The sequence below is a fragment of the Ascaphus truei genome, chromosome 6 (assembly GCF_040206685.1).
Source record: "Ascaphus truei isolate aAscTru1 chromosome 6, aAscTru1.hap1, whole genome shotgun sequence".
In the NCBI taxonomy this organism is placed as follows: Eukaryota; Metazoa; Chordata; class Amphibia; order Anura; family Ascaphidae; genus Ascaphus; species Ascaphus truei.
The window spans coordinates 121,955,143-121,972,324 of NC_134488.1; the positions used below are offsets into that span (position 1 = coordinate 121,955,143).

At 46.3% G+C, this 17,182-nt stretch overlaps 1 protein-coding gene and 1 long non-coding RNA gene across 4 annotated transcripts in view; one reads left to right on the plus strand and one right to left on the minus strand.

The window, feature by feature from the left end:
- LOC142497805 (IgGFc-binding protein-like) overlaps positions 1-17,182 on the plus strand; it is a 362,065-nt gene that overhangs the window by 305,224 nt on the left and 39,659 nt on the right. For both annotated transcript variants that reach the window (XM_075606152.1, XM_075606153.1), the window contains exons 13-15: positions 1,054-1,382; positions 2,001-2,580; positions 12,727-13,325. In XM_075606152.1, coding sequence (XP_075462267.1) covers positions 1,054-1,382; positions 2,001-2,580; positions 12,727-13,325 — 1,508 coding nt within the window. The remainder of the gene's footprint in view (positions 1-1,053; positions 1,383-2,000; positions 2,581-12,726; positions 13,326-17,182) is intronic.
- Positions 1-17,182, minus strand: part of LOC142497810 (uncharacterized) — a 129,708-nt gene that overhangs the window by 52,511 nt on the left and 60,015 nt on the right. The window contains exons 4-5 of one of the 2 annotated variants that reach the window (XR_012802325.1): positions 15,725-15,800; positions 2,240-2,329 (exon numbers count right to left, since the gene is read on the minus strand). This is a non-coding gene — a long non-coding RNA (uncharacterized LOC142497810). The remainder of the gene's footprint in view (positions 1-2,239; positions 2,330-15,724; positions 15,801-17,182) is intronic. The other variant, XR_012802324.1, reaches the window with a different exon arrangement.

Here is a 17,182-nt window from a genome sequence, read left to right on the forward strand (position 1 = left end):
GCAGTCCCATATGCTGATAAGACCATTTCAATAACGCTTATGTCCTAGTCACTTTTGGTGAGTAGGTTTCCAATTTTACACCAAACGGAGCAAGTTTCAAGACATCTGGTTCCTATGCCAAGGCACAGATAGTTCTTTTTAGTATAATTCTTTTTAGTATATATTTTTGTATTTTTAGTGTAATCAATTGTTTTTTATTTTATATGTTATACTGTATTTTATTATTGTATTAAATTTTCTCTCTTTATACATCCTAGTTGTCCCTGGGTAATGCACTATTGCAGTGTGTATGCTTGTTTTCTCTTTTTCTCTTGAGGAATCCATCAAGAAAAGAACTTTGTATACAATTACAATTAAACCATTCCTCAGCGCCACAGGAGGTGTCTTTCCCCTACATTACCAAATCTGGGTAGGAGATTCCAGATTCACTTCTTTGGGCAGCTCCAGGACTACCTTGAACTCTATATCACAGGTTTTTTTAATTCATTGTAATTCATTGTTTGCATGAGCGCTATTGTTCACCTTTATTTTCACTCGATTTGGCTTAGCCTTACAATTTTCATAGTATCCTTATTGAGTGCTGAGAACTTCCCAATTTTGTTTAAAGTTTCTACTATCTACCAGTTTCTTAGCTGACATATCTCTGCTTTGATGTTAATTTTGACATTTTTTCATAATGTTTTTGCATGCTAAAATATCTGAACTGACTAATCTGCATGAAAGTAATGACGTACAGTACTGTAGAGAAATTTGCCTTAGACACTAATGTACCAAACATACAATATATCAATGATATCCTGCAAGCTAATGGAGTGAGCTTGATAAACACAATGGCATTTACCTTCATCTATTTATTGTGCTTCATCCTGTCTTCTCTTCCTTACTGGCTGTTTAAATCCTAGCTGGACTATTTTACTACTAAACCTAAGCTACAGTAGATCCTTCCAATCCAATAACAACTCAGTTCCACTCAGTGGAAACAATTGGTCTCTGTTCACCATATTGACTTCAATTGATTGCTCATCTAAACTGAACATTCTTCTGAATTTGCAGAAACCTGCAAGTCCAAGAACTGCCGTTTGAAGGAGACCTGCAAACTCCAAAATGGACGAGCCGTTTGTGTGCCAGACTACACAGGCACCTGCTGGGCCTGGGGGAATTCCCATTATCACACCTTTGATTTACTTGACTTTGACTTCCAGGGCACATGCACTTATGTCCTCGCTAGGTCCAGAGGTGAAGACAAGAGCCTGGTGCCATTCCATGTTGAAACTAAAAATGATAACAGGGGTAGTCAAGCAGTCTCCTATGTCAGGCTGGTAACCATACGGGTCTATGACACCACTATCAGCATCCAAACTAGTGAGTTTGGGAAAATACGAGTAAGTTGTTCTAACGACTGTTCCTCCAGTAACATTATTGTTTTATTTTATACAGTGTTATTTATGTATATAGAGCTTAACAATATAGACAATTATATTGTATGTGAGAATGATAATGCAGCACAAGTGTTTGAGCATCGGAAATAAAATTAAACATTAAAGAGCTTAAGTGGTGGGGGACATACATAAAATGGTAGTAGCAGTAAATGAAAGTGCCTTAGGGTCCTCAACTCAGTAGCAGGAAGTGAAAGTAAATACATATTGTAACAGTACTCAATACTTCCATGAAAAGCTGAATCAAACACCGATGATAAGTAAGGGAGGGAGGTTTGTGAACGCTACTGAGAAGAATTCCAAAAATTAGGGTACTAAGCAAGATTGGTTTTAGGATTAAAACATATAGTAAAAGTCGCACTCCATGGTCCATATGTGGAAAAAAATAGATAAACTAATTTTGAAAGGCCCATATTTCACCCCAATTTACTTTTTACCACAGTCAAAGCCTATTGAAGTATTCAAAGAACTTTGAATTATTAAGAGTGCTAGAACATATTAAATGTTGAATTTGAGATATATGAGAGACCACTCTTTTCAATAAATCCTCACTTTTCTGTACAGGTCAATAGAGCATTAACAAATCTGCCGATCAGTCTGGAAGACGGGAAGGTGAATGTCAGCCAAAGTGGTCTTACTGTGATTGTGGAAACTAATTTTGGCCTTATTGTCACTTATGAGTGGAACTGGCATGTTGTGATCACTGTCCCCAGCAGCTACTATAACACCACATCTGGTCTCTGTGGAAACTTCAACCAAAATCCTAGTGATGACCAGAGATCACCCAATGGTACCCGAATTACCTCCATTGTAAACTGGGCAGGATCCTGGAAAGTTTATGACCGTGATCCATTCTGCAGGGACGTATGCCTGGTCCCTGGGGAGTGTCCAAACTGTGAAGAAAGTAAAAAGGATCAGTATAGAGGAGAGAAATACTGTGGTCTCATAGTAAAAGACACTAATGGACCTTTTAGAGAATGCCCCTCAAAAGTCAATCCCGATAACTTTTTTGACAGTTGCCTCTATGATCTCTGTATGAACGATGGTGCCAAAGTCATTCTCTGCCAAGCACTTGAGGCCTATGCCAGCACTTGCATGAATCAAGGGGCTACAATTTATGATTGGAGGACACCGTCTGACTGTCGTGAGTACAACACATTTATTAATCGGGCAAATAAAGGGATAATATCACTATAAATCTCAACAGAGGTTTAGTATAGAAGGTTTATCAATAAATCAGGAATTTATAATTAAGTAATAATCCCCGAAGAACAGGGCATTACTGGCCAATAATGCCCTGGCTGGAAGAGTTTAAGGCCCGAGGCAAAGCCGAGCAGGGCATTATTGGCCAGTAATGCCCTGTTCCGAGGGGATTATTACTATTATAGGCTAAATGTAGACTTATTTTTAATATTTTTTAATTTTTCATAAAAAAGATACATTTTTGTAGTCATATTGATTTTTATCAGCATGATTGTCTACATTCTTATGCTTTTACTGCACGTTTATTAAAAGTAAATTGTACATACAGTATACACACACACACACACACACACACACACACACACACACACACACACACACACACACACACACACACACACACACACACTGCAGCCCCCTCTATACACACAAACACACTCTGCAGTCCCCCCAACACACTGTGCAGCCCCCCTCCTCTACACCCACAAAACACATTGCAACTCCCCTCCACCCTCTACACTCACAAAACACACACAACCCACAGCAGCCCCCCCTCTACACCCACTGCAGACACACACACTAAAACAGACTGCTGCCCCCTCTACATCCATAAAACACACACCAGCAGCCCCCCTCTACACCCACTGCAGCCCCCATGTAAACCCACACACTGCAGACACACACAGACAAAACACTCTGAACCCCTCCTCCACCCACAAAACACACACTGCAGCCCCCCTTCTGCACCTACAAAACACACACTGCAGAGACACACAAATCAACAAAACAGACTGCTGCCCCCTCTACATCCACAAAACACACACCAGCAGCCCCCCTCTTCACTCACTGCAGCCTCCTGTAAACCCACACACTGCAGACACACACCGACAAAACACTCTGCACCCCTCCTCCACCCAACAAAACACACACTGAAGCCACACACCGCAGCCCTCCTCTACACCCACACAGCAGACACAAACAAGACTCTGTTCCCCCTTTACACCCACAAAACACACACCAACAGAAGACACACACTAATAAAACACTCTGCTGCCCCCTTTACACCCACAAAACACACTCAAAACACACAAACCATTCCCTACAATCTCCTGTGCGGAGCTCTTTGCAGACAGGGTGGGGGAGGAGTCAGTGCCTGGCTGCAGACAGGGTGGAAGAGGAGTCACTGTCTTGCTGGTGGCTTGTGTCCAATCACCTCCCCTGTCTAAGTGCATATTTCACTCTTTGTGAATGAAACCTGAAAGCTGATTGGCTGGAAAACTTGGCAAGCTGCCAAAAATTTCGGGCCATTACTGATTGGATAATGCCCGGCATTTTAACCAATCAGAGAGCAGTGATTTCAATAATGCCCTGAATTTACCAGCTTTATTCTATAATTAAGTAGTAATCCCCGAAGAACAGGACATTACTGGCCAATAAGAGTTGAAGGCCCAAGGCGAAGCCGATGGCCTTTAACCCAGCCAGGGCATTATTGGCCAGTCATGCCCTGTTCTGAGGGGATTATTACTATTATAGGTGTAAACCTGCTTCCTATCACTAGCAAGCTGTTACTACGTGCTGTGTTACTTGCTGGCTCACAGGGCCTAAGCCTCTGCCACGGAGAGCCTGGGGTGCGTACAATATATATATCAGGTGCAGCGCCTCCCCCTGCGACAGATCCCGCCAAAGGGGGAGTTAGTCTTCGCAGGACGTAAATACAAGAATTACCTTTACCCTGTGTCCAAATATGCTACTCAGTTCTCCCGCTCACAACAGGCCTTATGTGTGTGTATGGGTGACTGCGCAGCCACTATGTCCAGGGTAAATGAAAGTTACAGCTGGTGCACTTGATGAAATACCTGCCGAGCCCTCCGGTGCTCGGAACGGCCACGATCTTCGAAAAGGGGTCTCGGTGTGGACTACGCTCTTTCCCTCGCTAGGGCCCGGGGCGCTCCTTCTCGGACTCGGATACCTCCAAAGGGGGTCTGAGCACAGATCTCCCTCTCGACAGAATAGTCCTGGGCCAACTCAACAGTACGGGGGTAAGATCCTTACTAAGGCGGTCCCTAGATCAGCTTGTCTCTAAGGTGACTCAGGGCTAGTTGGGCCTGGGGCACCTGGCCTGCGCCTGGGGTGGTACAACCTCCCAGCGCAGTATCTCCGTCTCCTCGTCTCTCCACAAAGCTCTGGCTACACGTGCGCGCAACCACTGCCTAAATCTCCGGCAACTCCTTCGCCCACAGGCTAAACGCTCTCACCTGACCCTCCCCGTAGGGCTACTGGGTCAAGGGACTGCTCCTCTCCACCAAATGTACTCTCCTCCTTCGCGGGCTTTTGCAACTACTCTTTGCAAGCGCAACCTCCCATCCCTTGGGGTGAATCAGGGGTTATGGCTACATCCTCCCCCCTGTGGATTTCCAACATCCCCGCTTGGAAAACGACAACAACAACTTCCATTTATATAATGAAAAACACTAATACATTGGTTCCTCTATCAACTTGTACATTTCACTGAACATGATAATCACTGATTGCACCCGGCTGCGAGCCCACTGCTGAGACTCATAATGAGGTGCCCCGAACTGATCATAAGCCAACCTCGTGGGAGGTAGGCCAGCTCTTTGACTTCTGTGAATTGGCTCTTCCGCTACCTCTTTGGGGGAGTAGCAATTGTCATCGGGTGTTTCCAACTCGGCCCTTGAGGGGCGGGGTAGGTCTGTAAAGTCTCATTGTGGCACAAAGCACGGGCTCTGGGGGTTTAGTGGCGGACTCGCTGGAGTCAGTGTTTCTGTCATGGGGCCAAGGTGCTCTTTGCCCGTAGCTCCTTCGGGAGATGCCCCCGCGGCCGGAAGGCCCCTTTGAGAGGTTCCTTCCTGTGAATCTTCCAGACTTTCATGTCCTGATGACAGTTCCCCACTCAGGGGGGATGTAGGCCACTCTAAAACTCCTTCTTCTATTTGGGGAATGGGGAGCAGATGATTGCGGTGCCACGTCTTTATCCGACCCTCCGAGTCTTTTATCCGGTGGACTGGAAGGCCAGGCATTTGAGAAACCACTTCGTATACCCCTTCTCGCCAACGGTCAGCCAACTTATGCTTTCCCGGTACTCCCAGGTTGCGGAGCAGTACGGCATCGCCAGTTTTAATGTCTCTATGTTTTACTTTGTGATCATAGCGCCTTTTGTTCCCGGCATTCAATTTTTCGGTGGACCTTTCGGCTTGACCGTAGGCCTTCTGTAGATTCTCTTGCAATCGTTGTACATAGCGAAAGTGGTTGGAATTGCGCACCCCATCGGTGGAGACTCTTAACTGTATATCCACTGGCAGACGGGCTTCACGGCCAAACATAAGGAAGTAGGGTGAGAACCTGGTAGATTCGTGTCGGATGCAATTATAAGCATGGACTAGAGTTTCCACATGGCGACTCCACTTAGTCTTCTCGGCACCGGTTAACGTGCCCAGCATGTCCAGCAGAGTGCAATTGAACCGTTCAGGCAAAGCATCACCTTCCGGGTGGTAAGGAGTAGTACGGGACTTTTTAATGTGCAAGAGGTTCAGAAATTCTTTTATTAGTCTACTTTCAAAGTCCTGTCCCTGGTCGGAGTGCAGACGTTGAGGTAGCCCATAATGCATGAAATATTTCTCCCAGAGGACCTTAGCCACTGTAATAGCTTTTTGATCCTTGGTCGGAAAGGCCTGGGCGTAGCGGGTGTAATGATCAGTGATGACCAGCACATTCCCTATACCATGGGTGTCGGGCTCGATGCACAAGAAGTCCATGCAGACTAAATCCATAGGTCCCGTACTCTTTAGGTGACCCATGGGGGCAGCTCGGGTGGGCAGAGTCTTGCGTTGGATACACCGCGCAGACCAACGACAGTGATGTTCTACAGATTCTCTCATTCTTGGCCAGAAAAATCTATCTCTTATTAGTCCGAAAGTCTTGTCCACCCCCAGATGTCCGTGTTCAGCAGTAAGTGTTGTAGTCGTTTTGGCAACACTAGTTGGCGGCGATCCGGGTGGTCATGATACTTCACTACTCGGTATAACAGTTGATCTTGGATTTCAAATTTTTCCGCCTCCCACATTAGTATACTGCCGACGTCCCCTGGAGTCTGGCGAAGCAGGCCCCATCGCTTTTGTCGAATGGCATCCCGGATAGTTCCTGCGACCGGATCTTGTTCTTGATAATGTACCATGTCTTCAAAAGCAATGATTTGATCGGGGGTAACATGCATCCCACTCGGGTCACGATAGGCTGCAGGTATAGCGGTGGGGGTGCACCCTAGGGAGTCAGCCACCCGTAATTCCGAGAAGGCCACTTGCTCATCGATGATGGCTGCCGTGCCACAGAGGGCTCTTATTCCGGGCCCAGGGATATCTTCCCACTGATCTTCGTCGTTGGTAGGGATCAACCCCGGTCGCCTTGACAATGCGTCCGCCCCAATGTTCAGTGGCCCAGGTTTGTATTTCAACGTGAAGTTGTAATTGAAAAGCGCGGCCAACCATCGATGTCCGGTCACGTCCAGTTTGGCGGAGGTCATGATGTAGGTTAGAGGATTATTGTCAGTGCGTACTTCGAACGACACCCCGTACAGATAGTCCCGAAGTTTATCCACTATGGCCCACTTAAGGGCCAAGAATTGGAGCTTGTGTACCGGATAGTTCTGTTCACTTGTGGTGAGGCTGCGGCTGATGTACGCTATGGGTCGCAACCCCTCGGGGTATTTTTGATGCAACACGGCTCCTAGGCTGCTCAGGCTGGCGTCCACGTGCAGGATGTAGAGTTGGTCGGGATTGGCGTAGGCCAAGACCGGAGCAGCCGTAAGGCTCTGCTTCAGGTCGTGGAAAGCTTGGTCACACTCGAGGGTCCATTTATTCCCGAAGGGCTGTTTGGCAGAGTGGGTCTTCTGGCCCGTTTCAGACGGGTATATGCGGAGCAGACTGTTGAGGGCTTTGGCCCTCCGTGAATACCCCTCCACAAATCGCCGGTAGTAGCCGCAGAAACCCAGGAACGAGCGTAACTCCCCCACATTCTCGGGACGAGGCCAGTTAACAACAGCTTCTATCTTAGCGGGATCCGTGGCGATTCTGGCGCCGGACACTATGTGCCCTACATCTGTTACTGAGGTCCGACAGAACTGACATTTGTCCAGAGAGAGTTTGAGGCCTTCTGCAGAAAACCTATCCAGTACCTTCAAGAGACGATTTTCAAGCTCCTCCAATGTTTTCCTGAAAACTATGATGTCGTCTAGGTACACCAGGCATTCTCGGGGGTTGAGGTCACCCAACGTCTTTCCCATTAATCGCTGGAAGGTGGCGGGCGCTCCACATATGCCCTGGGGCATGCGGATGAACTGATAAAACCCAAGCGGGCAGACGAAGGCTGTCTTTTCTTGAGCCTCTGGGCTCATTGGGACTTGATAGTATCCAGACCGTAAGTCCAGTACGCTGAACCACTGGCTCCCGTGTAGGGCGTCTAGAATCTCTTTTATACGAGGGAGGTTATACTGATCCGGTACGGTCCGATTGTTCAGCGTCCGATAATCTACACACAGCCTCACAGTTCCATTTTTCTTTCTCACCACCACTATAGGGGAGGCGTAGGGGCTTCTGGACTCAGTGACAATCCCTGCGGCCTCCATGTCATGGATAGCGGCTCTCACATCCTCCACATCCCGGGGAACGAGTCGGCGAGAACGTTCTCTGAAGGGCTTCTCATCCATCGTGCGAATGGTGTGTTGGGCGTTGCGGCTACACCCCACATCCATTTCCTCGGTAGAGAATACGGACCGTATTTTTTCTAGTTGTGCCCGTAATTCCGGTATGCAGGTACACATTATATAACACGCCACGGCGGATGTCAACATCCCTTGCGCCTCGGCGGACGCCAACAATAACTTGCGCCTCGGCGGACGTCAACAACAACTTCCCCCAATCCCGCCACCGGGTGATTACCCCCCATGTCAAAATATGCTACTCAGTTCTCCCGCTCACAACAGGCCTTATGTGTGTGTATGGGTGACTGCGCAGCCACTATGTCCAGGGTAAATGAAAGTTACAGCTGGTGCACTTGATGAAATACCTGCCGAGCCCTCCGGTGCTCGGAACGGCCACGATCTTCGAAAAGGGGTCTCGGTGTGGACAACGCTCTTTCCCTCGCTAGGGTCCGGGGCGCTCCTTCTCGGACTCGGATACCTCCAATGGGGTCTGAGCACAGATCTCCCTCTCGACAGAATAGTCCCGGGCCAACTCAACAGTACGGGGGTAAGACCCTTACTAAGGCGGTCCCTAGATCAGCTTAGCTCTAAGGTGACTCAGGGCTAGCTGGGCCTGGGGCACCTGGCCTGCGCCTGGGGGGTTACAACCTCCCAGCGCAGTATCTCCGTCTCCTCGTCTCTCCACAAAGCTCTGGCTACACGTGCGCGCAACCACTGCCTATATCTCCGGCAACTCCTTCGCCCATAGGCTAAACGCTCGCACCTGACCCTCCCCGTAGGGCTGCTGGGTCAAGGGACTGCTCCTCTCCCGCCAAATGTACTCTCCTCCTTCGCGGGCTTTTGCAACTACTCTTTGCAAGCGCAACCTCCCATCACTCGGGGTGAATCAGGGGTCACGGCTACATAGGCTAAATGTAGACATACTTCATAAATAATAGACACTTTTGTATATGTAACGGGTATTCCCTGTGAATACAGACGCTACTAATGCTGTATATTACCTGTGTGGCCCTCAGGAGACAAAGCCTCCGCTTGGGGAGCCTGGGATACATATAGATTCGCTTTCTCGTGGTGCAACGCCTGGTATAAATGCGTGGTGCACACAACTGGTATAAATAAGCAAGAATAACCTTTACTGAACATGCATATATAACTCTTATACTCTATCAGTCCCAATGTCATTCACTCCCACTTATGAGTGTATGCCCCTTACCCACCACCGTGTACCCGCACACCGTGTCCACAGAATAACCCTTGTCCCGTGGTCAGCGCTGCCACTATGTGTGTGTACTCTGTAGGTGGTGCACGTGTGTAACAATACCTGCCCAGTGCGACGGCACCTGGGCGTTCAAAGGATCTTCAAAAAGGATCCGACGACCTCCTGGCGACGTCCGGTTCCTCCAGTGGGATGATTGGTCAGGGCTGTCCACCCTGGGTACAGTTCCGCTCTCTCTGGAGAGTAGGCTTGATCCCAAGCCTGCTGGTGGGAAGCGCAGCCTCCGCTGTGTCCCTAACTGACACTGTATATGCTAATGGGGCAACCTAGAGCCTGTCCCTGAAGCACCACAAACTTACTGAGTGGCTCAGGGCTAACTGGGGCCTAAAGGGCTGCTGGCCTAGTGCAGTGGGTCACTGACCCCTGCACCCTGACCTACTTCCCCTTGCCTCCCCTGGCGTCGACTGACTGTCTCAAAACCCAGCGAAATGTATCCATCTCCTGTAGTAGGGAGATCCTACAGCCCTATAGGCTCCCTGGCATCACGTGGGGTTCCCTAAGGCTCATGGGACTTGTAGTCCCTGCTTAGAGCCTTCTCCTAATTGGCGGGGTTTGTGCACTATCACTGCGCATTCACAAGCTCAAGAAGATGGAGGCGCCCTGTACCGGGAGCCGCCGGGAGTCCCTAACGCCGCTCCACTACTTCCCAGTCTCCCCCCTGCTTACTGAAGATGCGCGCCGTGCGGGCACGCGCGCCCGCACCCACGACCGGCCAGCCTAGTCCCGACCGCCGCGGTGAGTACCTGGAGAGGGGGTGGGGCGGGGGGTGGAGTCCGCTGTGTAGAGGGGGACCTGGCTGCATATAGTTATATACATTTTTTAAATTCAAATAAAATGGAAAATAGATTAAAGCACATCTATATAGGCATACACCGCTTTAAGTACACTCACTTTAAGTACACTCGCGAGTAAGTACATATCGCCCAATAGGCAAACGGCAGCCCACGCATGCGCCTGTCAGCACGTCCTGAACAGCAATACCGGCTCCCTACCTGTACCGAAGCTGTGCGCAAGCGGGGAGACTATAGAGCCAGTTACAAATGCGTTATTTACATCAGTTATGCACATATATGATGATTGCTGTACAGTACATGCATCAATAAGTGGGAAAAGGTAGTGCTTCACTTTAAGTACATTTTCGCTTTACATACATGCTCCGGTCCCATTGCGTACATTAATGTGGGGTATGCCTGTATACACTTACACTGCAGCTATCTATATCCACACAATGCCGCCCCCTCTGTGTACGTACACACCACACACAGCAGCTCAACACACACAAACTGCTGCTACCACACACACACACACAAACAGCACACCACACACACTGGAGCTCTATACACAACACAGCACCTCTACAGTATACACACACACAGCAACTCAACAGACACACACAGCTCAACACACAAACAAACTGCTGCTACACACACATGCTACACCCATACACACTGCTGCTGACACAGACACACACACACACACACACACACACACACACACACACACACACACACACATACTAAAAACACACATAAAAACTGCTGCTGAAACACACACATTGGAGCTCTACACACACACACACACACACACACACACACACACACACACACACACACACACACACACACACACACTAGAGTTCTATACACACACACACACACACACAGCAGCTCAACACACAACACAGCAGCTCTACACACACAAACTTCTGCTACACACAAATGCTACACCCATAAACACTGCTGCTGACTCTACCCCCTCCCCCCCCCACACACACACAGGAGCTCTACACACACACACAGCAGCTCTACACACACACACATGCATACACACACAACACAGCAGCTCTACACACAAACTGTGCTGCTGCTACACATTTATACAGCACAACACACACACACGCACACACACACCACCTCTACACACAAACTGTGCTGCTGCTACACACATATACATCACAGCACAACACACACCAACACACACACACACTTACTTCCATGCAAACTCTTCTCCCCCCCAATTCAACTGAATCTGCTAAGTCAATCTCAGTCAGCTCGGAAGTCAACCTGTGGCTGATACTTCCTGGCAATCCCCTGCCCTGTCTCAGAGCTGTTCCTGCCTAATGACCAATCCCCTGCCCTTTCTGAGAGCTGTTCTGAAAGCTGTATGGCTGGAAATAAACCCATTGAAATTAACACATTTCACAACTACAAAAATTCCGGGCATTACTGATTGGATAATGCCCGGAATTTTAACCAATCAGAAAGCAGGGATTTCAATACTGCCTGGAATTTTACTGCTTTAGCCTATAATGTGTAATACTAAGCATTTGCAGTACAATGTTTTACATATACATTTTCAGTTTATTTACATATTGTGTGCCCTGTTTATATATCCTACCATATCCAACCATATCAACTTCTATGGTAATATGTCTGAAGGAGTGAACTCATAGCATCTGAAAACTTACACTCTTTATAAGTATCAGTTATCCATTAAAGGTACAGTATCACTTCTAAAAAGTGGTGACTATGCCCAAATATATCTTACTACAACATATTGTGGCTTTAGTGCACCATACAAAGTGATCTGCAGTGATTTGTAAATAAAAAATGAATATTCAAACGTATATATTCTCAGGCGCAGTAGTTCATTCTGGTTGCAGCCAGAACAGCCTAGGAATCTCACAGGAATCCCAAGCGACGAATCACAAAGAACAGGAATGGACTTGTTGGGGCTCAGTAGTTTGAGACATACTGTACTACACCAATTATTGTCTTTTGCCTTTATTCCTCATATCAATCAATCAAGAAGCCCATTCCTGTTCTTTGTGACAGTATCATTTCTACTTTCCTCTTGTTCTGTTTATTACAAAGTTTTTATTTCCATCTACTCTACGGGCTTTCACCGTACCATCCTCTATTAGGGCCTAAGGAGAAAATAAATTATGATAATCTGTAGTGAACATGAGCATAGCAATGAATACACATGCCAAAAACAGATATACAGCAGGAAGAAGACATCTCTATCTACAATAGTTATGTTGGTTTATTTGATCTACCATTATAAGAAATGCTATTTCTTGAATTTTATTTCAGCCAAGATTTGTGATACGAACAGTCATTATGAGGCCTGTGGCAATGCTTGTCCAGCCAGTTGCTTTGACAGAACCGCTCCAGCCAAATGCCTGAAACCCTGTGTAGAAACTTGTCAATGCAATGACAACTTTGTTCTCAGCGTTGACAAATGTGTTCCCATCAAAAGCTGTGGTTGCAAATACAATGACCAGTATTACCAACCGGACCAGGAGTTCTGGTCAGATGAGAACTGTCAAGGGCGATGCAAATGTGACCCAAGTCTGGGAATAGTAGAATGTCTGAAAATGAGCTGCAAATCCAGTGAGAAATGCATGGTGGTTAAAGGAATACGTGGATGTTATCCTATCAAATATACTACCTGCATGGCATCTGGTGCAAGTCATTATACAACGTTTGATGGAAAGAGATTTGACTTTATGGGCACTTGCATCTACCAACTGGTTGGAGTCGCATCAGATGACTCAACTCTTACACATTTCGTGGTCAATATTCAGAATGAACACCAATGCAACAAAGCCGTCTCCTTCACCAAAGATGTCAGCCTGGAAGTCTACAACCAAACTATAACCATGAGCAAGGACAATCCACAGAAGATAAAGGTATATTTTTCAGGGGAGAAATCATGTCATATTCATTACAAACATAGCATGAGAAAGTCAAGCAAATCTATAACCACGATTAACAAAAACACAGCCAAGGTCAATTAACTCTCTAACCAGGCACATACAGTATGAGTAGTTGCCAATAATAATTCAGGAGTCAACTAGTTTTTACCAATATTTACCAGGACCAACCAACTAATCTCATTTTTGGTTAATTAGTCCTACCATTGCCAGGCTTCTGAAAAGCAAATTGTGATAGAACAATGCTTTAGTACCTGTACTAAACAATGCTTTAGTACCTGTACTAGTGAGACTTTACATTTTAAACCATGTAAGCTACAAAGCCATTTAAAATAAAGTTGAATGTTCATACTGAAACACTTTAATACATTATTATACAGTTATGTGAAATGAAAGTACACCCTCTTTGAATTCCATAGTTTTACATATCAGGACATAATAACAAGCATCTGTTCCTTCGCAAGTCTAAAAATTAGGTAAATACAACCTCAGATGAACAACAACACATGACATATTATACACCGTGTTATGATTTATTTAACAAAAATAAAGCCAAAATGGAGAAGCTATGTGTGAAAAACTAAGTATACCCTTACTGCTTCCATTGGAATTAAGATGCTAAGTAGCAGATAGGTGCTGCTAATCAAATGCCCTTGATTAATTGATCATCAGCAAGAGTGACCACCTCTATAAAAGCCAAAGTTTTAGCAGTTTGCTGGTCTGGAGCATTAAGGTGTGTGTTAACACAATGCCAAGGACGAAAGACATCAGCAATGATCTTAGAGAAGCAATTGTTGCTGCCCATCAATCTGGGAAGGGTTATAAGGCCATTTCCAAACCATTCTACAGTGAGAAAGATTATTCAAAAGTGGAAAATATTCAAGACAGTTGCCAATCTTCCCAGGAGTGAAGGTCCCAGCAAATTCACCCCAATGTTAGACCGTGCAATGCTAAGAGAAATTGCAACAAAAAAACAAGAGTTACATCTCAGACTCTACAGGCCTCAGTTAGCATGTTAAATGTTAAAGGTCATGACAGTACAATTAGAAAAAGACTGAACAAGTATGGTTTGTTTGGAAGGGTTGCCAGGAGAAAGTCTCTTCTCTCTAAAAAGAACATGGCAGCATGGCTTAGGTTTGCAAAGTTGCATCTGAACAAACCACAAGACTTCTGGAACAATGTCCTTTGGACAGACGAGACCAAAGTGGAGATGTTTGGCAATAATGCACACGTTTGGCGAAAACCATACACAGCATATCCGCACAAACACCCCATACCAACTGTCAAGTACGGTGGTGGAGGGGTGATGATTTGGGCTTGTTTTGCAGCCACAAGACCTGGAGAACCTTGCAGTCATTGAGTCGATCATGAACTCCTCTGTATACCAAAGTATTCTAGAGTCAAATGTGAGGCCATCTGTCCAACAGCTAAAGCTTGGCCAAAATTGGGTCATGCAACAAGACAATGATCCCAGGCACACCAGCAAATCTACAACAGAATGGCTGAAAAAGAAAAGAATCAAGGTGTTGCAATGGGCCAGTCAAAGTCCAGACCTCAACCCGATTGAAATGCTGTGGCGGGACCTTAATAGAGCTGTGCATAAACACATGCCCGCAAACCTCAATGAACTGAAGCAACGTTGTAAAGAAGAGTGGGCCAAAATTCCTCCACAATGATGTAAGAGACTGATAAAGTCATACAGAAAACGATTACTTCAAGTTATTGCTGCTAAAGGTGGTTCTACAAGCTATTGAATCATAAGGTGTACTTAGTTTTTCACACATGGCTTCTCCATTTTGGCTTTATTTTTGTTAAATAAATCATGACACGGTGTAATGTGTTGTTGTTCATATGAAGTTGTATTTACCTAATTTTAAGACCTGCTAAGGAACAGATGATTGCTATTATGTTCTGATATGTAAAACCATGGCATTCAAAGAGGGTGGACTTTCTTTTTCACATGACTGTACAGCAGGGTCCCGCTTCTGGGCGCTCCGCTTTCCGGCGATCCGCTGATACGGCGGCACCAAGAAGGGGGCCGCCATGTTGAATCTAAAATGGCGCATGCGCAGAACGGGCGGGTGCGCCAGGCGCGCATACACAGACCGCAGGTTGCGCGCACAGCGTATAGATCGCACATGCGCATAACGGCAAAAATGCCGGTATGCGCATGCGCAGAAGTGAAAATCGCAAGATCCGCTTTTCGGCGATTTTCACTATACGGCGGGCCTCTGGAACGGAACCCGCCGTATACACAGGGCCCTCCTGAATATATATCACCCCTGCCCCCCTTGGCATGAAGGATAGGGTGTACATGTAAAAATATGAATATATGAACAGTCTCAAATGTCTCTACTGTCAGGATTTCTGCTTACTGATTTTTGGGTGCTGTGCTGTTGCTTTGTTCTTTTCAGGGTGCTGGGCAGGTTCGTGCAGGTTCTTGTCTAGGAGCTTAGAAAAAGGAAAAGAGCGCCAGGAACAGATAACTCTTTTTTGCAATATAAACTGATAGCAGCAACAGGACAGTTTTTAGCACTTGGAGACTCTGGAATCCAATTCCCTCACACTATGGGACTTGTAGTTGCTAGGGTTCCCATGTGTCCAGTTTTCAACCGGACAGAGCGGTATTTTGCCGATCTGTCCAGTAAAAACTGAGAGGTAATACCGGACATGTACATGTATGTTTCCGGTATTTTCCATCTCTGGACTTGCGGGCAGCGTGATTGTGAAGGGTGGCTGGGTGCAGCGTCCCGCACTTAGCTCCGATTGAGAAGCAGGCTGCAGCGTCTAGTAACCAGGACAAGGGCCAGCGTCATACCCTCAACCCCTCTCCCAGCCAAGGACTAACCAATGGGAGGGCACAATGTCATTAAGGAGCATGCACAGGTCCACCATTTCCTTGTGGGAGAGGAGAGAAGAGCTCCACTATCACTACAGACATTTCCCCACCAATAATTCATGTGTAACATACACAGGCTCTGCCTACTAGATGGGATAGTTGCAGCACAAGGCCACATCATTAATATTCATTAGATGTGTGTACAATGTTAATGATATAGCACCAACAGTGTACATAGCGCTTTATAAAATTACAGTACAATGGAAATATAGTACAAAGAAGGTGGGTAAGTGCAACAAGTAAATGACAACATAAGGCAAAATATGATTCTGCCCCAAAGAGCTTACAATCTAAGTGATATGTTGGGAGGATTACAGACACAGTAGGAGTAAAAGTGCATTATTCAAAGTGCAGTCAGGGAGGTCAAGGGCACCTGGAGTTTATTATAGTAGAGGCGGCCACAATGTAATAAGCTGCTTTTTTTAAGAGGTGACTTTTTCGCGGGGCTTTGAATGTGGGAAGTGAAGGTGCTTGACAAATATTGAGTGGAAGTTCCACAGGTAGGGAGAGATTAATGAGAAATGTATAAGACAGGAGAGGGCTTAAAAGGTAAGATTTGTGAAGAGTAAATAACCTTATATTGAACATAAGAGGTGAGTTGGAGTGTAACGAGAGATCAGGGTTGAGATATATGAGGTAGTGGCTCAGTTAGTAACGACACTGACTGGCACTGAGAGTTTGAAGCAGGGGAGCCTGTTTCAATTCCCGGTGTCGGCCTCTTGTGACCTTGGGCAAGTCACTTTATCTCCCTGTGCCTCAGACACCAAAAACATAGATTGTAAGCTCCACAGGGCAGGGACCTGTGCCTGCAAAATGTCTCTGTAAATTGCTGCGTACAACTGGCAGCGCTATACAAGCACATGCTATTATTATTATATATGGAGGTGCAGAGGAGTGTAGAGCTTTAAAAGAAAGTTGGAAAAGTGTGTAGTTT